At 41.7% G+C, this 27,905-nt stretch overlaps 1 protein-coding gene and 1 non-coding gene across 2 annotated transcripts; one reads left to right on the plus strand and one right to left on the minus strand.

Moving 5' to 3' along the window:
- Window positions 1–23,846, plus strand: rab28 (RAB28, member RAS oncogene family). Its single transcript, XM_028416238.1, has 7 exons — window positions 1–425; window positions 4,894–4,990; window positions 7,661–7,749; window positions 8,988–9,117; window positions 20,042–20,145; window positions 20,244–20,321; window positions 22,568–23,846. Exons 1-7 carry the CDS (start codon window positions 351–353, stop codon window positions 22,658–22,660), a joined length of 666 nt encoding a protein of 221 aa, XP_028272039.1. The 5' UTR covers window positions 1–350; the 3' UTR covers window positions 22,661–23,846.
- Window positions 1,223–1,294, minus strand: trnaq-cug (transfer RNA glutamine (anticodon CUG)). Its single transcript has one exon. It is a non-coding gene; the product is annotated as a tRNA-Gln (tRNA).
- Window positions 23,847–27,905: the final 4,059 nt, after the last annotated feature.

Here is a 27,905-nt window from a genome sequence, read left to right on the forward strand (position 1 = left end):
GCCGGTGTCTCGTTTTCCGGTTCTGCTCTTTTCCTGTGAAAACAAAGGACTTCACGGCGACACTGAAAATATCTGCCGGGTTAATAAGCTTAATCGTACCCTCTGGGTTGTATTTCCGTTGCCGTTATCCACGTTTTATACAAAGTTATGAGTTGGCAGCGGTGTGAGAGTGGATCATGCCGAGCAGAGCTGTAGCCAGCGGAGTCAAAATGGCGTCTGCGTACTCGCTCAGCGGTCGTTTAATCCATCTGTAATTAGCCTGATAGCTCGATTCAGCAACCTGTGGCTGCTTTCTAGCGCTTCGGTTTGCACAAAGACACAGACGGAGCACACGTGTGTTTACTTTAGTCATGTCGGACTCGGAGGAGGACAGCCAGGACAGGCAGCTCAAATTTGTAGTGATTGGTGACGGAGCGTGTGGGAAGGTGAGACCATCGCAGAAACACACACAGCTCATACACACACACAACGCTTGTGAAGCAGGCACATATTTAAGTGTGACATTTTTAAAACGATGGTGTGTTTCCGTTTGTTGTGCACGGCGGTTCAGTCAGTGTCCAGCTCCTGCTGACAGTGCGCTGTCCTCCCAGTCACCATGGCGACCGACGCTAATGGAGCTAAGTTGGCTATTAGCTAAAAACAACACCGATAACAATCGCATAAAGACAGCGTAACATGGGGATATAAACAGCACAGCTGTCGTTTAGGATCAGAAAACTGGACACTGGGTATATCTAAGCTTCCTGGCCACAATGTTTAAGTGGGGTTTAAGTGGGGTGGGTGCAGATTATTCCACATATGAGCAGTTTAATATGCTATTAAATGAAATAGTTTTGCATGCATTCAGATGTTATGTGCAGGTAATTAGAAGTATTTGTCTATTTTGTGACATTTCAGTGGTGGGACGCAGCAGGTTGCTTAGTTTTCTTATGCTGCACTCAGTAAAGGAGATTTAGAGAAAAAGTCTATGTAATGTAGAGATCAGAATCAGAACTCCTTTATTCATCCCCGAGGGGAAATTGTTTTTTCGTTACAGACAAGAATAAAAATCAAAGATGTAAATATATAATAAATATCTAATGCCTAGGTAGCATTTAAATTCCTGAGTTGTATCCAAAGAAGAAGAACATATTTACTACTGTATAAAAACCTTTACACAGTAAAGAGCATGACATGAATGTACAGTGTCTGAGTGACTGTTATAGTTCAGAATTCAAAAATCAGGTCCCACCGAGATTTGAACTCGGATCGCTGGATTCAGAGTCCAGAGTGCTAACCATTACACCATGGAACCCCTCCATGATGGGGATGGGATGTCTCTCTGGGGATCCTGTCAATCTATCTGTCTATCAAGACTTCTGTATGATGGGCACAGCTCATCTTGAGATTCTTTTTTTTTTTTTTTCTTTGCATAAAAATGTGTTGTGACACTGTGGTAGAATAAATTTGGCTTTAGTAGACAACCGTATGTTGCTGCTCTAATTATTAAGGAATTAAGGTAATTCTGCAGCATGAATTGCCTGTTTTACAAATTTAATGGACCACTGTGGTTTTGATTCCGTCTCAAAGATAGCATAATGGATTTAAATCTGACACAAATCCGTTATTCTAAACCTATTAAGTCTACCCAGCCCTTAATCCACATAGCATGTGCTATTGAGCATAGTGGAACGGTGGGTGCCTGCCGTGCTGTGTTGAATTCAAAGAACAATCTTTAACATATATTGTAAAATGAGTTGTTTATGTATTTATCTACCCATCCAAAGATGACTACCTATAAACCTATAAAATGTATAAGAAATAGATACACACATAAGTCTGAAAATGAATTCTCACTGTTCCTACACTTCATGCCTGCTACTACTGCTCAGTGGTCTAAAACAATGCACTATGCAGCATTATACAGAATAGACAGCTGATAAAGGCTGTAGTTCTTGCAGCTGGTGCTTGTTTTCCATTAGCGCACCTTTTGTCTCCTGGCCAAGGACCCCATATGCATTTGGTTCCAGAGTGAGGCCCATTTTAAGAAAATTACATTTGGACAGCACACATGAGAGAGGTCACTGTTTTCTCTATTGATTGACTAAAACAACACTTGGGAAGGAGTTTGACGCAAACACTGAATGTCTATAGAACTATCTTTCCTTGCTTAATATACACACGTGCTAGGACTGTCGTTGGTCCCTGTTCTCTTTCAAAAGTACTGGACTGGATCATATTCATTACAATCACTTTAAAGATCTTTGAATAAAACAGAGCTTATATCAACAGGGGAATTTTTCCTACCTACACCAAACAATCATTTGCAGCAAAGCAAGGAGGTTGTCATGACAATGCGGCTATGTTTCTTCTTCACTGCATCTTGAATCCTCCAGTGAATGTAAGGCAAAGATGTCAAGTGCTTTTCAGCTGCACATCCCCTTTTGTAACTAATCTCTTCTTCCTCTGGGGGAAAGAAAATGAATGTAGCAGTAATGCTGAGACCCGATGAGAAAAATGAATGTTCTCATTCTGGAAGGTCGGCATTTTCTTTTAGGGGGTAGGGTTTAGGGTGTGTGTGTGCAGAGAACACACACACCTCAGTTCCCAGTAGATACGCTACATTAATAACCCTCCTCACACTGCTGCCAGGTGTCAGCTCGTCACTGTCTGAATGACTTACCTGCTTGTCTGTTTTGGGCAGAAAACAGCAGCCCTGCCCCCCATTTTGAGTAGGCACCACTGACTGACATCTTGAATGCCGTTTCCCCTCTTATTAATGTCAATTTGCTGAGCAAATTGCAATCGGATCAGTTTTTCTTGGACAGCTTTTTCAGTGGTATTTTTGCTTGTGGTTGGTTGTCCATTCAGAAATATAGGGAGATGTGGGAAGGCTTGTCCACCTGAGCGAGATGTTTTTAAAATATGGAGTCTCACATTTAGCCAGGCTCTTAAGGCACTGGGCCTAGCTTACACACAGGTCTATTTTTCAACAGGCACTCCGTTTTTCCTCAGTATTTGCTGTTCTCTGTCCCATAGGGTGAAAATGAGCTTTATAGGTGCAGGCCCAGTACATTAATAGATGGAGCAATTTTCTGTGCAGTCAAATGGCTTCTTAAATAAGGAGCCGGTTTTGGACCACGCTGTAAATATGCACTGCCTCGTTCACGAGTTGCATCACATGGCCATAGTCTGCTTGCCATATTTTCACCCCCTCTCTCTCAGTTTCTTGTTTCAATAGAACTTCCCCCCATTTCCCGGCATTGGTATCACTGGTGACCCTGTGCTGTTCTCTGTTGGAGTGTCAGGATTACGCCAACTTTTACATTCGCTGGTTAGTTCCAATTGTACGGTGGAAAAAAAAAGGACTACATTGAGGGAGGAGAGCCAAAAGCTACTGGAATGCCAAGACAAATGGCCGACGAGGCCAGCGTGAGCATGTGGAATAAATTTTTGCTGTCTGAGCTTGTTATTCCTGTGTTGTCAGTGATTGTTTGGGCTACTTAAATGGCCGATTTTCTCCTTGTTGCGTCAGTCACCTCTAGTAATTTTTCAGTCACTCCTGAGCCTGAAACATTTTCTGTAGGCTGAGATTAAAAACGTCTGTTGATTAGGGAACTTTGAAGGAATTAGGTGGATAAAATGTGTCTTGTGCCTCAAAGGAAATGTTAATCAAGAAAGTCAGTGGCAGAGGTCAGAATTACACATTCAGCAGGTTTTAGTTAAAAACCGCAAAGCATTAGGTCTTTATATTAATGGTGACATCCACAATAATCAGCCTGCTTGGTTAGACCACGATAAGGTTTTTTTAAAAAAAAATACATTACAATGTGTCTTCTCTGGAGTGATTTTAAGGAAATGCAGTTTTACTTGAAACATTATATTGTGAAACGTAAACCTTATGAACATGAATGAAGGCAGATAAGGGCATAGGCTCAAGTTAGGCTTAGTGGATTGAACGAAAGATTTCAGTTTTAAATCCTCCCACCCTTAGCAGTTGTCAAGTACCACATTATAATGCATTTGCTGCCACATGAACGCTCAGGGAATCCCATTGCTTCACTTCGCTGTTGTGTTTATGTAAGCACACTGCTCTAAAGATAGCTAATAGACATTCAGCACTTCATTTTTTTTCCCCTTCCTCATCCATCAAAATGAATTAAACTTGGCATGTCAAGCCTGCGCTCTGAATTCCCATGGATTTCAGGAGAGCCCCTAACATGCTATTTTTTTTCCTCCTCAAACACAACAGTGACAGTGATGGAGGTTTTATAATTTGTGGCAATTATTAGGTCTACGGTCTGGAGACATGACACATACTCCCGACACCTGTTTTTCTAATTCACATTGATTTTTTTTTTTTTTTTTTTACTGTCACACCCGTGGCAGTTGTGAGACTGCAGAGGAGGCAGACAATTACATCAGCGGCCCTTGTAGTCAATCATGAAGGTTTTGAAGGTGCCTTAAATGGATTTGAATGATGATACTAAATGTCCTGCAGAAAATGCTTCAACGTTACATTTCATAGGGGTTGTGGCTATGATGTGATAAATTATAGCCTTGTGTTTTTAGTAATATTAGAAAATGAAATATTGTAAAGAGCTTAGCTTGGCATTTAGTCGGCGTGAATAAAGTTTTTCTACTCACCACTGAAATATCACTTTTTCAGGAAGTTCTTTAATATACTGGATATTTTCTCTGGAAGGAGATTTGCAGCATCTTGCATTTCGCTGGTTGCCACGCTGTGATCTTGACTCAGTTTCTATATTTTGCATGATTGTGTCAATATTAGATAATATGCACCTGAATATGTGTTCCTAACAGCTTTAAAGGACACATTTTAAGTCATGCTGATACGTACGGAGGTGTTTGACACTCATTCTCCACGACTGTCCTTTTGTATCTCTGTTTCAGACATCACTCGCCACCAGGTTTGCACAGGAGGCCTTCGGGAAGCAGTACAAACAAACCATCGGTCTGGATTTCTTTCTGAAGAGAATAAGCCTTCCAGGTGAGACACCGTCCTAATCTTTGGGGAGTGTGCGTTTGTTTAAAGACACAACACACACGTGTGTGTTAAAAAGCACTTACTGGCACACTGCAGATTTGTAAATTCAATACAATACGTATTTGCCAAAACAGTACTTAGACAGACTGACTAAGCTGTTACTGTATATCAACTGAAAGGCTGCAGATGTTGTGTTACATTTAAGTATGATAAAAATAAAAAAAAAATTGAACAGAGAGGCCTTTCTGTTACATTCCTGCTGTTTCCAGGTAGAGTTTATCGAGCTAAATGTGTCTTTTCTGGTAGCTCCTTATTGTAGAGTGTCTGCCACTTCTCAGACTTATTCACTCTGAAAGTTCTTCTCTCCAGAGCAAACAGCACACACCTTTTTTGGGGCTCCTCTAGGCCAAAGCACAGGTTATGTCTAAACGGGCGAGCCTTGCGCTTAATTCTGTGACACAGTACAGAGTAAATACATTAACATTTTATATCCGTATCGCTAATGTCCAAGTTCAACTGATCTTTGTCCTGTACCACATAAAACATTGATGTTGCTATTTGTTTATGTTGAACCCACAGGAATAAAGCCACACACTGTATCCCCTCTAGATCCATAAAATAAATGTTTATTGACTGAAGCTATATTTAGACGAAAGCACTCCGACTTTACTTCCTACCATGTGAAATGGGGATTTTCAACGTTTTAAAAGGCATTTCACAAACTCTGCCAAAGCCTAAGCTCCAGAAATCTGCAAAGTGGCTCCATTCTTTCATTACTAATAAAACAACATTAAGAAAGGGCAAATTAAGTGCTAAAAGTAAAAGTTATGCTGATTTGTGAGTTGGCTGAAGGATTCTATTTTGATTTTGTGTCAGTTTCAGCTTATGAGACTTAGGAGAACTAAAGCCCCAAAAATGTTGTGGTGGAATCAGGATGAAAAGAGCCAACCATAAGCAGAGACTGGGCTCGATTTCTTAATATAAACTCGAACAAATGCTGATAATTGTCTTCTCTTTCCAGTAGGTTTCTTTCACTGATCTTTTCAGGTTTAAACCGTAAGCTTTGTTTAAATATAGTGTACACATGTCTGTGTCACTTGGGCAGGAGCAACATGGGGTTCAGCCCCAGAGTTGTTAAATGGCCCATTTTCTGGGGAATTGGGTGTTGATGAGCTGATGAAGAGGAGGGTGGCTATGCGAGCTGGGTGGTCCCAAACTTCGTTAGGACCCCCACCCTGCCTTGTGTCGGAGAGGTTGTGTGGTTCTTTGGGTCTCCACGGGGCTGTAAGGATCTTTTGCAGCAGGGGGGAGAGTAGCCTATAGCTGGACCTGGCCCCTCTCACCATGAAGGCCCAGCTTGTCAAACTTAATGTACATTTTCCAAAGCAGGGAGAGGTGAGGCGAGGCCGACTGGCACACAACAGCCTCCTCTGTGTGTGCTTTTTATAACAATACCTCTTCCAGATGTCTCTGCCAAACCAATGAGGTACCGGCTGTGAAGGGGATTGACTAGAGGTGAAATCTGATAAATTCTAGAACTTTCGGAAGCCATTGGTCTGCATCTGCATCATGACACTTATAGAAGACAATATATTGTCAATGCCCTTTTTCTGACCTTGTTATCAGTCTTAACGATGGTCTGTCAGGCTCACGGTCGCCGTTTCTTGCACAGTGTAAGCAGAAAAACGTGGAGTCAGCGTGAATCCTTGAAACACAAATAAAGTGAGTGTCTGAAAGTGGTGGATGGGTGGGGATGGCTCTTTATGACACCAAGGAGCCGTTATTCACTGCTCTCCTCAATGTAGCTTTACATTGACACTGTATAGTCTAGATCTAGTGACTGTGAACCTCAGCGTTTCCTTCCTGTGCTTTAAAAAAAGTGACTTATGAAGGGGCTGAGTCGTCCAGCCGTGTCCACAGTGTACGCTCTGCACCCCATCGCCGCTCCAACCCAACACAGGGCCTTCATCACACCAACATAAACCCTCGCTGTCTGGTCCTCCCTCCTCCTCTTTTTTGACTCTTTTTTTTTTTTTTAAAAACCGCCCTTTCATTTTCCAGAGGAAGAAAATATTTATTTGGATTTGGTTTTTGTGCCCGTCTTTCTCTTTCTCCATCTCATTCACTCCTTCGTTCTCTTTCCACAGGTCTTCTTTTCCTCTTATTATTTTGTGTTTAATTATTGCTATTTTCCTTAACAGCACATCATTTTCCTCACTTTCCCAGCTTGGCAGCATATTGAACAATGCAAACAACTCTTCCTAAGCTAATAAGAAATCTTTCTTTACTGCCAGGGTATTGAGAATGTTTAAATTAGAGGGTAAGCGTACCTATTCACCCCCCCACCACCAATCTCTGGGCTGGATATTCTTGGATGTGAGGTATAGGTGAGCTGCCAGTTCAATAGCGCTTTGCATGAAGGATTAATGCCTGATTTATTATTTCCATTATGTACAACAACAATGTTGACTTTTATTATAAAAATTGCTAACCAAAAATGCAGGCTTGTGTTACAGCTCACCCTACACCCCTACACAGACCAAACTTCTTTAGAACAAACAAGTTAATCAGAAAAAAGTGTAAAATGATCCTGAATGGCAACCCCTGAGACTGAATTCAATTGCACAGTGTTTTGTTATTTAAGTGTATTTCTTTGTCTTTTCTCCACTATAGGAAATTTGAATGTGACTCTGCAGGTGTGGGACATCGGAGGCCAGACGTTAGGAGGGAAAATGTTGGATAAATATGTATACGGAGCTCATGTAAGGCCACACACAAAATCACATGAGATTGATTGCTACTCTTTATATTTATATATCAGCTGAGCTTTGTGCAAACACTGTGCTTGTTTATGCTCATGGCATAAAGTGCGTGAGTACTATCTGTCACCTCCAGGATGTCTCTTTGTTTGAAGAGGCCTACTTAAAAACTAATTAAAGCCCACACTTCAGCACGGAGCACCTCATATTTGGGCACCTGTATAAAATCTGTCACAGTATTCCAGCTATGTAAATGCATCTTTGCTATTTTCTGAGGACAACTGTTAAACTGTGCATTATTTGTGTGTGTATTTTCAGTGTCTGCATCCTTTGCGTTACTAGCTTTCTCTCTTTCAGACAAAATGTCGTACATCATTGCCCCATTACGACACTTTGCTCAGGGAGTTTGTCGTCAGTGCTCTATAGAACTTTCACACCTATTGTTCAGCACTGTGCGTCCTGTAATCAATCATGGCTGTTCAAGAGAGACTCTGCGTAATTGTCAGGGGCGTAAGCTGTCGTCACCAACCTCGCATGTTGTGACAGCGCGTGTCTGCCGAACAAAAAGCAACAGATACCCCTTTGGTCGTGTTGCATCATGCTGTAAAAGTACAGACATTTACTTTGGCTCACGTTCATTTCCAGACCTATAGAAATAGCAGAGGTTGGACTAGTGATAGCAGATTGTTACGCTGTGTTACTATTTGTCCTGAATTATGCCAGCAGCCCTTCTATCTGTTTAGTTTTTGATTCATTTATGTGCTCATGTAAACACCTCCTTCTGACCTGAGTGTTTGCTCAAACAGCCCTGGTTTTGTTGCATGACTGTTTCTGTAATGCATACAGTGTTAAGGATTACAAAGGGAGGACAAAAAAAACAACAACCTCAAAGCAGACGGCCTTCGATCATTAGCTCAGACAGGAGAGCACCAAACCTGACCTTTATTCTGCAGTGATTTATTTTCTGTGCAAACTCCATTCATTTCTTAATTAAATAATAATAGTACAGAATCTACCTAGATTAGAAAGTGTGTCCCCTTGTGTGTGAGTCTGTCCCTTACTCTAAGAAGAGGAGCAGTGCCACCTACTGTTCCCTTCCTCACTCAATCATTAATGTGAGTGGATGTAAGATAGAAAAAATGTCCACAGTTTATACTCACATCCATCACTCACAGTTCAAATGTGAGGCAATTAAATGAGCGTCTGATAACTTTGTATGTCTCATCTTTGTTCCAATGCAGGCGGTTCTTCTGGTGTATGATATAACAAACTACCAGAGCTTTGAGAACCTGGAGGATTGGTACAGCATGGTCAAGAAGGCCAATGAGGAATCTGATATTCAGCCTGTTGTTTCCTTGGTTGGCAACAAAAGTGAGTACTACATACACACAGTAAAGCAAACAAGTTCTTTGCCTTCAGGAATATATACAGTGTACAGAAAACACAGACCATTTCTACCATATTTCCCGCAATGTCTGTTACCCAGATGCTTTTTTTCTTGTTGCGTGTCTGTGTTTGTGTGGAGGAGTGAGTGTTTGATGGTAGCAGACGTGTTTGTTAGAGCACCAGAAAACTGATTGGCGTGATAGTGGAGCTGATAAGAGAGTGAGGTCCTAGAGCGATGGGAATGCTGATGTTTGTGAACTCTCGGGAGTGACTGACGATGATTTAATATCCCAGAGCCAATGGACCCAGGTTAACGCTTATCTGTACCCCTCTCCCTCCCTGTCAGTGCCTGTCTGCCCCCTTTCCAGTCTGAGCCTGCTGGTCTGTCTGTTGGTTAAGGTGAGCAAGACGACGTTAACCAGACGGCTCTCCTCCTATCAGCATGCCCCCCTTCCCCCATCTCCAAAATAAAGAGCAATAATGACGACTCTTTTCAAACATCCATCTGACACATGTGGAGTCATGGCTGCCGCTGTGTTATTATAAAGTGAGGCGTCAGTGTGTGTGTGTGTAGTGGTGACTGTCCACCTTCCTAGCCAATGATGAACTGTCAACAGAGTGGTGCTTGTACACAGGAAGCTCTCGCTAATGTTACACAATGGGGACCATAGGTCATGGTTTAATTCGCCTGTCTAGAGCGGATTCTCTTGTCTTTGCATCCGTTGCATCTTCTAATGCCCAGATTTAACGGTGGGCGCCACTGTATTTAGGCTAGGTTTTGGCTGTGTGCGTGCGTGTGTGTACTGTAATATTTAAGTAGTGTACATTGCTCTGTCAGACCCACCCCCACCCCCCCACACACACTTGGACAGTCACTCTCCATCTAATGGCTCTATTACACATGGTCCATGAGTTTTTTCTGTTCCTACAGACTGAAAAAAAGAAAAGCAAAATCCCACACAGATTGCCCCACTAGGAGCAATCAATTACCTTACGAGGCTTTATGAATCCCTGAACCCTCCCACGGACTACTTTTTTCAGCATGCTTGAAACAAGTCTAGCTGAAAATGTTCACACCTACCTCCTTATTTTTTTGCCTCGTATCTCCAACTTAAATACTTAAGCACACATTGACAATAGGCACAAGAATATGAATACACAACATTCTTTTGGGAGTTTAGATTTCTTTTAAATAGTTCCCATGATGATGGTTTGAGTGAGACAACATGTTTGTGACAACTGAAATAGAAGTACAGACATAACAAGGAGCTTATAAAAACACTACAGATTTATGTCCCTGTGAGGAATCGTCTTAGGGGAGATTGTAGTGTTTCACCACTCAGACATTTTTACCGTTTCCAGATAAACTAAAGGACGAACACTGGTTGTAGATGTCCATACATAACATTTTGGTTGTAAGTTACAACAGAATGTTTTTCTATGTTTTAAAAGATCACTTATTTTTAGCATTTATTTACATTGCATGTGCTAAAGTACAGTATACACTCACTCCTGTGCCTTCCTTCTAGTTTAATCCAAACACTGTCTTCTACCTGGTGTATGGCATTTGAGCCATCGGACCAGACGGGTTCATTAACGATGCTGTCGCCTCCTCTCCTTACCTTGGCCTGACTGCCCTCCTGTGCCATATCACTGCTGGGGAACAGCCTTCCCTTTCTTTGGCTTAGCATGGCCGGCCAGGGTTAAGTGTGCTTGTTAAGCTTGCGGCACCCCCATGCCCTAGACGCTGCCCAGAGCCTTGTGTTAAATAATGGTAACACTTGTAACAATTCATAAAGGAAGGCAATGAAAAGTTTTATTGACGGTACAAATATGCGCACACAATTATTTGTGCAATTGCAGGCACACACACACAGACATACATGTAGAAACTTGCACTTTAGTAAAGTGACACACTGGTGGAGTTTCTGGGAACACAGGAGTAATGGAAGAATGCTAAGCTCTTGCTCTGTCTAAACATACTATAACTGTTTATTACAGTGCAGGCTCATGTAATACCGTATGGTATACAGGAAGCTCTCAGGAGAAATGTTGGCTTGTTGCACAGTCATCCCCTTTACTACTTGAGTGTTTCATTTTTAGTAGAGCAATAAGTGCAGTGTGTTTTGCAGGGCCCCAAATGATAAATTCTGTTGCTTTCTGCTTCAGTTGTGTTTGGCCCATTAGTGGCTGTTTGACTTTTAAATCAGAGTTTGTCTCAAGTCACTGATATAAAAACTGTGGTAAACTGCTTTGCATCCTTTTGGTTGCCGTTTTGCACACAGAATAAATGGGACAGTCATTGTTTTAAAATGGTTTATGTTACTGTTCAGAATTAGTGCACATATTTCTTTGTGGACATTAAGCCTGTGTCGTTTATCAACCCAATTTGTTTTTATTAAGTACGGATTTCAGGACCTTGCTCGCTCCCCACCCATCACCCTTCCCATTGCCAGTGCTCTTTCCCTCAGGAACTCCAGAACATCCATCATGGGCTTGTACAGCCCTTATTTGGGTGACTTAAATGGGTTCAGTTCTCTTAACCTCTTCTCATCACTCATGGGTCTTTGCTCAGAGGTTCTAACACTCTTCACTGCTGATCCACAGGCCCACCATGGGAAATGTTCCATTCTAAACGAAGACGAGGTCTTGCATGAAGAGGAATTACACACTCATTCATGTCTTACCTGCCTTTTCTTATGCTTTGTTTCTTTTTCCTCCTCCCTGCCCATATCTTCAGCCATCTCTCAAACATACTTGCACATTCATTTTCATGCCTGTGTAAACACGGACTCTTTCAATCACACACTTATACCTACTCTTAATGCTTATCTCTCACATGTGTAGACTAACACTTCTGCTGTAACTGCCTTTACTTACAGTAATGTCTTTTCATTGGCTCTGTGTCTCTGTTGTGTTAAACAACATGCATGTGTTTGCTTTCTGCACGCTACGGCAGATCTCCCCGCATACCGTTACCCGTCGCACTTTTCTCTCCCCAGTTTTCCATCCAGCCATGTGAAAGTTAAAGCGAAACATGGATCTCCCTTAACTCTTGATTCTTGTGAAGCATGTCCTTGCCACCAACATTGTTGGTCTTAAGTTGTTTGCCCTCTTGGCTGGGCCTTGGGTGGAATTGAAGCCTCCCCCTCTGCAGTTCTCTCACCCCTGTCACCTCCCTGCCCCTGTAAAGCTGCCACAGTTCCTGTCTGTTCAGTGTAGGCCTGCACATTTCTTAATAGAGAGATGCTCAGAAGTCCAGGAGTGCAGAGGAGCTCAATGCGCTTCTGTTTTTGGTTTAGCTCAAAAATGTTTTTCCTGGCTCAACCCACTCGTACTTAGGTCCTCTTACAACAAACTAAAAGGTCCTAATTGCCCCCAAGGGAAAGGTTTAGCCACAATAGACATGTGGTGGGACAAAAGCCCAGTACTCTTACCCCAGCACCCTCACCCCTCCCCAGATAGGAGGGATGAACACGTCAGCAGTGTCTGTTTTGCACTGTGGGTAGTACGACCACAAGTTCGACGCTGTAAAACATTATATATACAGTATATAGACCTAGTAAGGCACGCCGTATGGTTCGGTAAAGATGTGGAATGTTTACAGTTTACAGCAAGTCCAATGTTTCCTGGTTCTCTTCACGTTTTGTTTAAGGTAAAGGGTCAGACTAGTTGTGTGTATCAAATTGTCTCAGTAACCACACTGGCTGTAGCCTGCTGTCTGTCTGGAAAAGATGGGAAATAAAGATTCAAGTTACAAGACAAAGATACAGAAAGACAAATGAAGAATTACAGCTGTATTCCATTGCGGTTGAAAAATCAGTGCAAAGTCACAGCTGCAGATACTGAGACCTGTGTCCACCAGTGATTTAGAAATACTTTTCAGGGATTGTGTAGCTCTATTCTGGTGGTCCTTCCAATACAGAGTAAAGCAAAAAGAGCTAATCCAGCACTGCTCGCTAAATCCAGTACATTTAAAAGATTTGATTCCAACAGCTTTTGACCCAGCTCTTGTCCCTGCACTCATCTCTCTTGATTCTCTTGCCTGTTGAAACATGGAAAGTCCTCATTCATTTTAGCCATCCATAAAGCAAATATTGTTACACATGCAGTAGATGATCAGTCTTCGAATACCTTCTTGTGTGGTAAGTCATGGGCCATTTGAGTTGCACAGCACAGCTTAGCCACCTGACCGGAGTGCAGCCTGGAACCCTCATCACACTCAGGCTATACTTTATTTCTTTGCTGCTCCACAACGTTGATATGGAGGAATTCCTGGAAGGGGACTTGCTGACACAGTATTGGGTAAATAACCCATTGATGTGGATCCACAGGAATATATTATAAATGTATGTGAAGTATCAACATTTTCTTCCCATCTTTTTTGCTAAATCTACTTTTTGTGGTGTGAAATATTACATCAAAGTCTTTGCACCCCACACTTGCTTCAGTTTTTAACTTGGATGATGTTTGTTCGGGCACTCATGAGCAGAACTCTTTCCACGTTCAGGTTCACTGCTGTGGCTTGAAGATGAAGCTGTAGCCCAGTCTAACGCATCATTGCCCATAGGAAGACTTTATAATTATGAATAGACTTATAGCGATGCAACAATTACCAAGGCTCCCTTGTGCTCTGTATAATTATTATAGCTCATAGTTATGCTGCCGGCTAACAGAGGCATGTATTACTGCTCTCCCATAAAAGTCCACTTAGTTTAACAGCGGCAGGAGAGCTTGGAGGACATGGCCAGTGAAACCCCGGGCAGCATCTTGTGCGGTCGGCTCAGAACTGGGCCTTTTGTTCACTTTTCACGAGTCCTGGGAGCCTGTTAACCCAGCCTGCGAGGCACTCGGCCCCATGTTTTACTGAAGCAGTGACAGCCCAGCACTCCAGCTCTCTCCCTGCCTGCACAGCTACTGCTGGACTCTCACCGTTTCACATTCCCTGACCGGGGGAGGAAGACCACATTGTTTTACTAGCCGCTAGTGGAGTATCTGATTGTGTTTGAAAGTGTGAATGCGTGTGTGTGTGTGCATTTGTACATGTGTGCGTCTTTTCATGAAGAACGATCAAATGACAAGATGAGCTGTGATCAATGAGCTGTTGACAGAACACTTCTGACCTAGTGGAAAGCGGGTCCCCTGACGGTCCTGGCCCGTTTCAGGCCACCGGAGCAGGGGCGCCGATGCACAAAGAGCGCTCTGTCTCTGTCAGGATTCCCCCAAGGACTCCTGCATGGGCCCCGCTTACCTCGACAACACCCGCCTACTAACAGCAGTTCATCTGTATATACTCACTTAGAAGAGTCATGATAACATTATTAACTCAGTTTTAAGTTTTAATGTACTGATAATTATTTCCAATCTTTCCATCACAGGTTTGTGATTCTGTCATAAGACCAGTCAGAAATAAACTGCGGCAGCATTGTGCAACTGCAGGGATGCTGGAAATACAGAGTGTTTTCCAACACTAATGCTCAAAGTAATATTACAATAACAAGTTGTAGTTTACAGTATTTGCACACTAAATTTAGATGCTCCGGTCTGTAAAAAATAAACACTGCCAACTATAAACAATATCTACACTGTTAAAGTCTAATGAAATGTGCAGGAGTGCCGTTGCTTGACTTGTGAATGACTGCATAGTGTCTGAAGAGTAAAGAAAACACATGTTCTTCTGTGACACTTCTGTATTTTACTGTATGTCTGAAAAAAGAAACTTGGGACAAGCCAGAACTCTTTTTTAAAAGGAAAAGTAATTATTCTTTATATTCACATGATGTCGCATACATGTGCCACAAGCAGAATGGAAAGCAACGTTAAATATACTTGATTGTACTCAAGTATTTCCTCTAATGTTACTTTATGCTTCACCTTCACTGCTTTGATCACATATAGTACCTGCCTGCCTGCTTTGTCTTTAGCAAAAAAAATGCCTCTTCCACCTCTGAATTCAGTTACAGAATTGTCATGCCCTTCATATATTTAAAAACACTCACTTTTTATGAGGTCTCTCTGAGTAGTATAAATCTGTTGGACCCAATCATTTAAATGCTTCACATAAATTCCACTAGTCGTTTTGTTTTATTAGCCACTAGTGCTGTGAAAGTTATATCAGTGTCTAACTCAATCAGACATCACCCAGAATGATTTATTATACTTTTACTGACTTTTTAGACCAGTAAATTTTTCCTTGTATCATGTACTAGAAAATTTATGGGTAAATAAAATGCCACTTGCAATTAAGTTTGCTTGTTCACGATCAAGAGTTTGAGGAAAATATTCTGCTGCTTTAACACATGTCTGCAGTTTAATATAACTGCATTGATTGATGTACTTACTGTTGCTTGGTGTCAGAATATATTCTTAATACGTACTAAATAGCCACACAGATGTCTGTTACTAAGCTGAGTGTTTCACCGTAATTGTTTTTCATGTGGGCCTTTAAAAGCAGTGAGGTCGTAAAGACCTGTGACATGTCATGTTGTTGGATAGATGTGAGGCACTGAGTGTATCAAATCATTGGCAAATAAATCAATAAGATGCTAAAATAAAGTTTAAAAATTCATATTCCTATCCAGAACTCACAACTTTTATTCCCTTTCTATGCCATTCTAGTGTTCTAGCAGTGTTAAAGCAGCAGTTGAGGCTCACACATCTTGTTAAATGTCAGAACTGCAGAAGAGCTCTGGGATGTTTTTAAAGTTAGTGGTGCGTTGAGAACAATTTGCCCAGACAGTTTTAAGTCATTTCATTAGGAGCTGGACTTTGTTTAATAATCTTATGCCCTCACTGTACAGTCTACAGCAATTCATGGTCGTCACTGAGGGGAAACTGAGGCAAAACCTCTTAACAGGGTCTTAAAGGCACAGTGTGAGGTAATGTTGGAAGTGATAGGTTCTCCCCTGGGGTTGATTAGGCTCAACCCTGTAACTTTTACTTAATGGGATATGACCCCTCAGAGCCCAGAGTCTTAGACAACACACGCCCGACCATTACTGCCACACACAGACGCATAGACGTGCACGCAGTTCACACATTCCACCATCAGCCTTCGCACTCCCCAACACACCAACTGCTATTTAGTTTAAAATGAGGCTGCCGCCAATTAACTGTGTTATGTCAGGATTATTCTCTGGCTGTTGCCCGCTGGATAAACTGTTTCAATTGGTCCCCGGCAGCCGGTTGAGTAGAACAGTAAGTAGGTGTCTCTGTTATCACACCATGGTTTTTAAAAGCCCACTGAGGATTACACGGAGCAGTATAGGGTTTCATGCTGGTTAGCCAATGTAGACCTATAGGCCTATTGTTTTGCATTGGCAACATGTGTGGGTGAACTTCTACATTAGAACAATCCATCCTTGAGTTATCACACTGTCCACATGTATCAATGAGAATAACAAGACATTATGCTGGGAAGGAACATTGCCAGTAAACTTTTGGATCCAGTACAACTTCTGGTATGGATTTTCCTGAACTAACTTTTTGTAATGGAAGAAAAAAAGAGACATAATAATGTCCACAGTCACTAATGTTAGCAAAACTTAGCAGAAGTTATAAAAAAAGATTTGCCTGGCTCGGGATTGTCAAGAAGTTTTCATGTCAAAAGTTTGCTAACAAAAATTAACAGAAGCCTAAATTATATATTAGCATATAGTGGACCGAGCACCAGAGACCATTGTTGTACTGAGCAAAAGTGTGTTATGTGCGTTATTTCTTCAAATGTTCCACAGTTCATTTATATGTTAGAATCTTGGGTTTGATCTCTCTTGTATCTTCACTCCTGAACATCCCAGCAACTCATTCTCTACAAACAGAGAATGTTTAGAACCCAGGGAAAGGCATTTACATCTCAGGGTATGTCAATGTCTAAAGGAGTACTGGAGCTAACGAAGTTACACAAAGCCAGGATAAGGATTTATCAAGATTTAGAATTTACTCTATAATCTGGATCATTCCAGTACAAGTGTAAATAGACCCACACTCTCACAGTCTCACATTTTATTGACCCAGTTCAGTAATGATGCTGTAAATGTATTGTTAAAGGATATTTAACTTCAGTCATTGGCAGTTGATGCACACTTGTGTTTTCATAGAAGGTAAAGTCTTGAGGGTATACTGGCTGAAAAGCATTCTCTAGGCAAATTCATCCGCCTTACTAATTTGAAGGTTTTAAGTGACATAAAAACCTCTCCAAGTCTGTCTGGTTTCAGGATAATCAATTCTGCCAGTGAGAGGATTCTTTCCATGAAGGAGCTAAAGCTGACATCCCCGTAGACACAAACTTGTGGAGAGGAACATCCATATTTTCTTCTCATTTGGGTGCGTTCCCATTCAATAGGTCACCAAAATAACAAACCAATCATTTACGGTAAAAGCCCAATTCATCTGTGAGATATTAATCTCCAACTGTTGTCTTGTAATTCACTGCAATGACAGGCAGACCTTTTAAATAAACACTGATGGTGACCGGAGCGAGGGAGGGCCATCGCTCTTGACGAGTGATGATCCACTCCACTATCTCTATGCGCTCAGAGGCCTAAACAGTTTATTTCGTGTTTGCAGTCACTTCCTAGGGGTTGTTAGGCTGATGTACAGTTTGACAGAAACAGAGGGAAACCAGATCATTGGAGGAAGATTGCTTTGACCTGATAAGTAGAAATGGGTACATTAGGGAGAAAAATGGAGCAAAACACTAAAACTGTGGGATTAGTCTTGTGTTCAGTTTACACACGGATGCCACATAGTGAAAAATTCTTTTGTGTGAGAAAGTGGGCCCACCTGCAGTATCGTTCTGTGACTAAGGAGTGTTACATAGTTGTTCTCCAACCAAAAAAACATTCCCATTTTTGGGGATTGTCTTGTTTTCCTGTTGATTACAGTATGTTGTTTGTGTCTGTTTTACCACCCAGTTGTTACACTTTTTTCTGAACATCTGGACAACATGAATGTTGTACCCTGAGACTGTAAATTATATATAACTTTTTTGAAGCTCACATAAATTGCTCATTCAAGTTGTTGGCACACTTTGCTGATTTAACATATGAGCACCAGACAATTCTCTCTGCAGTTCACAGTATAGTAGAGATTCAAATCTGGTCCCAACAGCAAAGATGAAGAATGCTGAAACATTTCTACAGTTTTTTTTAAAACACTTTTTTAGACACTAACACTATTACATTTCCAATGTAATAGCTACTTTGGAAACAGTGTTTGTGTAATTACTCTCAGAGTCAAAAGGGGGAGACAAAAGTTCCGCACTGTAACTTTAAGGCATATTTATAAACGTTTCCCCCGAAATGTTTTAATGTGACCACATTCTCATTACAAAAATTTGGCTCTTCTGGTATCCCTCCACTCCCTCCCTCCACTTGATGTGTGCACCTACACACCAGATTCAGAAGTTTCACTCACTCATACACCTTTTTCACTTCCCAAGCCACTATGTTAATGTTGGGTAATCTGACTGTGACACATGATTGATAACCTTTCCCAAGTGTGCAGGATCCAAAGGATTAGCAGTGTTTACTTCTAGTAGCATGCTGGGTACCTCCGCTGTTAATGACTGGAATTAATAACTTGCTGACGCCTATGAGACAGCTCTGTTTATGTACAGACACAGACATGACAGTCTGCCCTGGACGCTGAGTAGTTGTAAAAGTGTCTCTCCGTGCCCAGAAAGGTTTGTGTTTATATGTCACTTATGATGATGGTAATATTCCTTTTAGACTGAAATGATTCTTTCTGAATGTATTTTTTTTTTGGCCTTTAGCATTTTGGGGTCATATGTCATATGACTGAGATATTAATAATACAAGATTAGTGCAGTGTTTACATTTCTTCCTCACTATGTATCTGTCTCTCTTTCTTGCTTTTGGCTTTATCCCCACCTCCCTCCCTCCCTCTCTCTCTCTCTCTCTTTAACTTACTCACACACTAACTAAGGGGCATGAGAACGGGGTAAATCCTTGACAGCTTCAATGAAACCTCACACAAAGACTAAAAACTCGGGGGGACGAGAGAAATGCAACACCGTACAGTAGTCTGACCTCCTCCAGCTAACATAGACATGTATGCACCAGATACCGGGCGTGGCCACCTTTCTGCACAAAGCCAGAAATAAAGAACGAAGCTATTGCTTTCAGCAACAAGACCCCCAGGTGACCTTCCTTATCGACCCTAGAATGACCCCATAGTGAGGAAGGAGAGAAGCATAGTGCCTAGTATCACTGCACAGGAGTCGAATGCACAGCGACATCTCCACAATAGCTAAAAAGGAAGGTGCTGGCATTGTGTGCTGACAGTAAATCAGTTTGTGGGTGACAGTCCAAGATCTTAGTCCCTCATGTCCACCTTAAAGGGCCGGTGCTCACATAAGTCAAACTGTTTTCTCCATCTGCACTCTCATTGTGAGTGTAGCCTCAAGTCTTCTCTCATTCATGTATTGTTTTTTTGAGCATTTCTCCACAGCTGGGTTGGTTTGTCTGTTTCGGGTCAAACAGTGGTTCGTGGCTTCAGGGTGCAACTGTACTAGGCTCACATGGAGGAATGTATCACATCCAGCTTTTATACCAGCTGGGAACGGGAGCTTGGGGCTACTGAATTGATCATATCTACTCTCAAACCTACTGAAAAGTCTCCCTCCATAAATTACAAATGTGACCATCAGTGGGTTTGAAAGCAACATAACAAATGAATTATGCTTTGTTTTCATGTGCCTTTATGTCCACCAGCCTTGTACACTAGGCAGACCCCGTCCTTCTTAACTGAAGTGTAAACAGTTATCTTTTGTGTTTATGTTCTGATATGTAACAGTTAACCCTGCGAGAGTACTGTGTAACCACTGCATAAATCTATCTATCTATCTTTTTTGCGAGTTTTCTCACGTCACACTGCTTTTTATCCACAGTCGACCTGGAGCATATGAGGACAGTGAAGGCTGATAAACACCAGCGCTTCTGCCAAGAGAACAGCCTCATCAGTCAGTTTGTATCTGCCAAGACAGGGGATTCGGTTTGTACCAGACAACTAATGAATAAGTTACAATTAAAACTGTGAGGTGGCTGTGATAAAAAATTTACAATGTATTTTTTTGTTATATCTTTGTCCAGGTCTACCTTTGCTTCCAGAGAGTGGCTGCTGAGATTCTTGGTGTAAAGCTAAACAAAGCAGAAATAGAGCAGTCCCAGGTGAGACACCACAGCATAAAGGTCTTTTGTGCTGAAGCCCCTTTACAACACATGTCCCCTGTCTCAAATATAAAATGAATATTTGACTCCTCGTTTGCCACTAGTACCTTTTAAGGCTGCAATTACTTACATTACATTAGAGCAGTGAAAAGTAATCTATAATTTTTGTGGCTTTACTTGCTCAGCAAAATGTGTGCTGTTATGCCTGAACTTCAGAAGAGGTCACAGGGAGTGTGTTAGGTCAGTAGAGGTCACCACACACTGTAAAGGACTTTTTGCTGTGTAAACATGAGTTTGTTACGTCTGCTGCAGTGAATATACCTTCACTACTGACACTGCCCACATTGACCACATTAATGCGTGAAGTCAGAGGTTAAAGGTAGGCAGTTGTAGGGGTGAAGAGGTTAGGAGTGGATGTCTGATTTATTTGCTTTATCTCCCACTGTTCTGGGATCCAGCAGGGTCTCTGCTTGCCAACCAGGCCAAGGTGCCCAATGGTGGCAGTTGTAGGATTTACAAGGTCACCTCCCCCAGAAGCATTAATCCTGGCTCTGATATGAGCGGCTGGAGCCACACTGGCTGGGTAGTAGTTGATGACTTTGGGGGCTACAGGGAGGTCAGGACCCCCAGAGAAGGGAGAGCATGTAGAGGAAGGACTGGCTGAATTCTCAAGCTCCTCTCCCATCACCAGCACCGCTGCTGACTAACCAAAAATGACCTCAGACAAATGAAGCTATCTATTTACATTCATCCTCACTCCTCCCTCGATAGTTCTGTCGGGAAAGCAAAGTGCTTTAATCCAGGTTAATCAAGCTGGAAGTTACTACACAGAGAAGGGATAAGGCTAAAGATAAAACACACAAAGACACAGAAATATCAAGAAGAGATAAAACATTATTGTCTCTAATGAAACAAATAGTGAGTGTGTGATACTTACCATCTAAACCTTCGATATCCTTATCAATATATTTGTTTCAACAGTATACAAAAATACACCAAATTTACACACATTCAGTATATACTGAGTCTGTACAAATGTATCAGTGGGGCAATGCTGCAATCAGATCAATTAAGCCATAAAACATTCAAATCAATTAAGTCTCTTAAAGCTCACAGTGATATTTGGGTATTTTGGAAGAGTACTTGCATTTAGAAAGGTGGTATTAAAGAACCTCTTTTTGATCAAATTTTCCTTTTGTTAAAAATTATACAAGTAGTTTAATGTGTGCATAATTTAGCACACTGAGTTTGTGTCCAGGGATGAGGTGCTGAGCAGGTCATGGTTCTGGGTTTAGCCGCGGGGCGCGCAAAGCCTCATTATCAGCTGTCAGGTTTAGAGAGCTGAACACGAGGGTCACAACCCTCGACAGTATTACATCTGCCTGGCAGCTCTCTCCGTCATGGTCCTCTGTCTTTTGGATCAGATAGCGAGGCCATGGATCACTCACTGACTCTGACATCAGGCTTCGGCAGCTCGTTAATCAGACCAGCCAACCAGGGCCTGGTATTTAGTCATGTGGGCTGCTCCTCAGTGGTTATGCTGCATAAGGTTTAATGTGAAATTGAATTCACAAAATAGTACTTTACATCAATACAGTATACACAGATAGAAATACAGATAGGATACAATATTAAGTCTGTTCCTTTTGTGTGTTTGCTCAGCTGTGTGTGCTCACTGTGTCCCTTCGTACCATGCCTCTCTTCTTCATGTCTGTTTGATTACTAGTCATTTCCTAACATGCCATAATTCATCCTTTCTTATCCACTGTCTTTGTATGACATTGGTTTTCAGTCTTCTTCTCACCCATATCATGCTCTCTCATGCATCTGTCCTCTGTCCTTGTCCTTTCTTGTTTTTTTTTTTATGTCTTCGCTGCTGTCACACTCTGAACCTGCTCAGAGGATTGTGAAGGCTGAGCTGGTGGACTACCCGCAGGATGAAGGCCCAATTAGACAAGAGAACAACCAGCAAAGCAAAATATGCTCTGTTCAATAGGTGGAAGTATGTCTGCGCAGTAGATCTGTTAAGAGTCTGTAGAAACAGGAGCTTGGTAGTCATAGCAACAGTAGTATGGTAGTTGTTGCAGAAGGAGTGCACAATATCCCACATCCCTTTGAGGAATGTGCTTGCTTTATTGCTGAGTTAGGAGTCTGTGTGTTTCCTGTCACCCTTTAGCCAGCAAATGTTTTGGTGCATTTGAAGATGGAAGCTGTTTTAATCACATGTCTGTCTTTCATCCTTTTAGCGTGTGGTTAAGGCGGACATCGTGAACTACAGTCAAGACACCGTGGCCAGGACAGTCAACCCCCCGCGCAGCTCCATGTGTGTGCTGCAGTGATACACACACACACAGTGATGTAAAATCTCCAGTTTTCAGTCAGTATTCCTCTTTCAGCGTTTTTTTTGGGGGTGACTGAATGAAAGTGTTCTCCTTGTGTTTGGGGGAGATGAAGAACAGACTGTGCAGTTTCAAGGCCTTGACCTGTAGTTGAAATGTTTAACAGGAACAATTTCTTGGGTGGTTCACCAAAAAGGAAACGGGACCTCATCTTATTTCAAGTTTACACGCAGCTATTGTTTTATTTCATTCATCTTCAACATATGTTTTTAAAAAAAGACGTAAATCTTGATCTACACATTAGTATGAAGACAGCTCTTGTAATAAGTCCCTATAATTACCTGTTTTTTTATGAAATATATTTTAATTTGCTATTTCAATCAGAGACATTTATTTAAACGAGTCAGTATGTCAGCACCATTATCTCTTATAATTGCAAAGTGGCTTTATGGTATGAGTTCATGGGACAGTAACAGGTATGCACGCTCATGATGCTGTTTTATGTCGGCGGTGCTCAACAGTTGAAGAGAAGAGAAAAAGGCATCCTCATGCTGTAGTGGACTGAAATAATTCTCTGCTTTCTATTTGCCAATTAGAGGCTTGCACTAGCGGTGGTGTCATGTGACCTGTGTACTCTTATTTTACATAGAAATATTTCAATTTTCAGTCTTAAATTAATCGTTATTACATTTTCTATTTTTTCTCCAAATACATTTTACATCTTTCAGACAGTGTTTACCAGCTTTTTCTTGGGGAGTCTGCTTTATGTTTTCACACATTGTAACATTCCCAGGTTCATCCTGTCAGGGGAAAACGTAAATGCTGTGTCGATAAACTGTGGATGAAGCTAGGTGGTTACGGCTCAGGATGTACCTGAGCATGATGCTTAAATGTATAACATTTTATTAGATTTCTCTACATAGCCTTATTCAACTGTCCGTTATAGAACAGGAGTTCGCTTTGAAGAATGGCTATGATGCTTATATGCTTCATAGAATCTTCATTTTGACCACATTTTAGCTTACCCGTTGTAAAAAAAGAATATTAACCAGTTAGCATACATGTTAGTGTGATGTATTTGTTCATGAAAAGCTAAATCTGATCCATTTCCAAGCTCATTTTACTGATTAAAAATCATCCAAACTCATGCTGTAAATTCTGATCATGTTCACAACAATGTTTTAAAAAAATGTACCGTTTAAAAGTGAATGTTTAGTTGACGTACAGTGACACAGATTTGTGTTCCTAAATAAAAGTGCATCATGGAAAACCAACATTGGGATTTGTGATATATAATTAGTTTGTGATGCCTCCTGTTGGGTAATTCATTATTAGGGACATATGCATAAAACAAATAAAATAGATACATAAATAGAAAGCTTATGCCGAATATAATTCAGACCAATTGTTTTTAAGTTTAGGTCGAAAATGTATGTGACAAAAACATATACACACATATACAAGAAAAAGGACTTGCGTGTACTGTGGAATTAGAGTTGTCGCCCATGCCTTATCGCAAATCACCTCTGGTCAAATGTCTCTCGCACATGTCGGTGAGGTGCAATAGTATGATAATAATAAATAATTCTAGGCCGTATCTTCAGTCCTCTATTCATACTTTGGCTCATATTACTGTGAAATGACTGTATTGAATTTCATTGTGTGTGCTATTAAAATTTAATTTGCTGAACCTTGCAGAAACCCTGAATTAGCAGATGATGTTAGTTTGAGGAGTATAGTTTTACCACCCTGTGAATGTGTGCAGACTTTCCCATTACTCAACCTTTGTTAGCTTGTGACCACATTCTGGGCCTCAGTGTCACTGCAATTTTTCACTCTGTGCTGCTAACACAAACCAATAGGAACAGGCCCCGAAGGTGCTCATATGAGCGGCACATGATGGCAGCAAGACTATCGCTGATGAGAACATTACAGATTAAGGAACCATGTGTTGAAATTTAAGCGTAAGGATCCGAAACCTGACCACTCCATAGATCCCCTTTTCTATACAGGGCTAAGTCTCTGGTAGCTAATGAGCCACCTGGTCTTTGTTCAGTAAATCTTCACTAAAACAGCCCCTAAATCCACTCTGGATAGATGATACAAATGGCTTTATTAATGGTTGTAAGCTGTATTAATTAATCACCTAAGTAGTCCATCTCCTTTGTTGCTGTCACACAACTGTAAGAGGGTTCTGGTTTTCCATTTAGCGTCTTTTTTTTTTTTTGCTGAGTCAATGTCACTGAAACCACTGATGTATTTAGAAGGATTAAGAGAAACCACAGAGACAAACAAAGTGAAGACTGTATCTTCCATTTTATCTCCCTGCAGGTGTTGCTAAATGTGACTGTCTGGCCGTTGCAAAGCTACTACAAACAACACCAAGTCTTAATGGCGAGTGACACGGCCCAGCTGGGGTCATTCCAGCACACGTGCATTGTTTCGCTTGACTGGACGTCTTAAGAATTGTCTCTGCTGAATTTTTGTCAAGAGCTGTCACCGACGCTGACAGGCGAGACTTGCCCTTGGCTTTGCTGCTGTTTAGACAGGTGTTTTTGCAAAGAAAACAACTGCAGCCCGTTTCCAGCTTAGTCGCTCGCAACAGCAGAAGACGGAAGGAAAGAATATTAGTGCGTGGATAATGCCTAAGCGGGGTGAGGCTTCTGACAGATCGGTTAAAAGTCAGAGGCGATTTGTGTCAAAATGAATTTGTCTACCTGTTTCCTCAGTCGCTCCAAAGTGAATCATTTTGTGTATTAGTTGGTTTTGGTGTTTGCTCACTCCCTGTTTGGGTACACACACCAGTGAAGATGCAGAAGTAAACAGGCAAACTGTATTTGTTAGCATTTAGTTGACCACTTTGACACAGTAAATTTGCTCAGTACTTTGTAGTCACAGGCTAAGTTTTGGTTCTCCCGTGAAACCAAAACACTTCTTCCCTCTGGAGGTTGTTTTGAATGAATTCAGTGGGCGTGCGTCCTGCTTTTTTGTGTTTCTCTTTTCTCTTCCTTGCTGCCTGTGTTTCCCATTGCCCAAATTCTGTGATGACAGTCTCAAAAAACCACACACGACAAGCTGGTAAGAGGGCCATAGTTGTGGGCTGTGCTCTTTTTTTGTGTGTGTGGGCAGAACAGGGCCAACACCCTCATGATTACCCACTCACCCTCTTCCGTTTTCCACCTGTGCAGAGTGCCAGACCCGCAGCATTGAGGGAGAAGGCAGGACTGAGTCAACCCCTCTGATGAGCTCCAGTCCCCACACTGGCTCCTATTCTCTGTTGCAGCGCACTAGGCCAGCCAGCAGCAACTGGAGTGACAGGCAAGGCAGGGAATGAGCTGGCAGAGACCAGGGGTGAGCAAGCAGTGCTTAGTTACCAGGTTACTGCAGAGGACTGCTCTTCTCTGTTGTCTGTGGGTGTCCCTGTGTGTGTGTGTGTGTGTGTTGGTAGATTGTGATCTGAGAACCCTGCTTGTCTCAATTGTGCAGACCAACAGGCCTGTCCTGGTAGGTGCCGTGTGTCTGCTCCAGCAAGATTTATTTTAGGGGCAAGGATGTGGGTATTCAGAGGGGTCATATTTATAGTCTGTTGGTCTGCTGAGAAGACCTGCCAGTAAAAGCAAAGATTCTCAAAGGAGGCACAGGGGACAGAAAACTAAAAGTCTTTCTCCTTTAGAGGCCACGGATGAATGCTATTTTCAGTGGGGTGTACTGAATAGCACTTAAACCTGAATAGCTCTTGTATCAAATGTTTTGATGCAGAGAGGAGGGGTACAATAACAAAGCAAGAATCTATTTACACATCATGTGAACAAATAACTTTAAAATTCATGTGGCGATTCGGAGTCTTTAAGAAAGAAACCAACAACTGTTTCTCTTGAACCACTGATTCCATAGCTAGAAGTTCACTTGATATCTTTGTCCTGTATTTTTTTCATTCACCATGAACAAACAAAACTGGCATAAAGTTTCAGCTAAAAGACATGATTCATCTTGTCCACCATGAATTCCAACAGGTCAGTGTCCAGCAGAGTAATGGATCGTACTCAGTCATTTAACATGTCCCTGTTGGAGTCCAGCATTTGTCCTGTAGCACCAAACTACGTTTTTGGGAATCCCAGTGTCAGGTTTATGTGAGATTATCTGTTTGGATTTCCTATAAACTGAGGGATTAGCTCTTACTGAAATAAATTCGCCTCTCTGTCTTCTGCAAAAATAACATCCATTGTAAGAACACAGCAGCAAAACAGTGTTTGCAGTCTCAGAGCAGATCAATGGTGCTTCTGTCATGATCGCAGGCCAGAGATAGTGTGAGAGCTGCAGACACGCTACATGTGTGCACATCATAACAAAACGTCAGAGGCTGTCTCTTTCCTGAGATGGTGATGATGATGAATGAGTGTGGCCTTTCAAGAGCGGATAATTGAGACCTCCTCTGACTCGCAGGCTTGAATAGATCATGTGTTTGATAAAGGATCTGCTCAGTAAACACAATGATGCCATCATGTAAAAATGACAGTAATGATCCCACACCTGAGCACTCACCTTCTTCTTCTCAGCACCTGAGTCCAGCCTGTGCTGTCATCCAACAAAGAGTGGGTTACTGGGTGGGACTAGAGTTTGGCGTCAGTACTTACTGCATCTGAAGATAAATGTAAATCATACAACAGAGTTAATAAGCACAGTGAAACTATAAGGAGGGAAGCAGATTACCAGGTCATTACTCAACTCTCCTTCTCTCTGTCTCGATTGCTTTGTGATTCCTCCCTCATTGTTCCCCAAAATACTTTGGATACAGAACCTGATACGAGAGCCATTCAGTTTTTTAAGTGCTATTCATTACAGGCTTCAGAAAATAGCATTTATCCAAAGATGACACTTTGAAGCTTTTCAAAAGACTACTTAAGAGAAGCTGCAGTGCTCTAAGCCACTGAAAAGTGTGAATATACTGTAAATGTTCCACTGTGGCATTTTTTGAGGTGGGAAAGTATGGCTCTGGGATTTAATGAATGCTTCTGTGGAGCAAAACTGATCATAGCCGCAATGATTTGTGCGTTATTACTAATTACAGAGGGCATGTCCCTGCTGGATTTGTGGAAGTATGCTAATTCCACATTGATCTCTACCACAAATGATGTCCCATTTAACGTGCGACAGAGTGGAACTTTCACTCCGTATTTGACTGGAAAATTCAATCAGCATGAAGCCTCAGAAATGAGCCTCTTGTTCAGGCCTCAGTGGAGAAACA

The sequence above is a fragment of the Parambassis ranga genome, chromosome 10 (genome assembly GCF_900634625.1).
Source record: "Parambassis ranga chromosome 10, fParRan2.1, whole genome shotgun sequence".
Classification (NCBI taxonomy): Eukaryota; Metazoa; Chordata; class Actinopteri; family Ambassidae; genus Parambassis; species Parambassis ranga.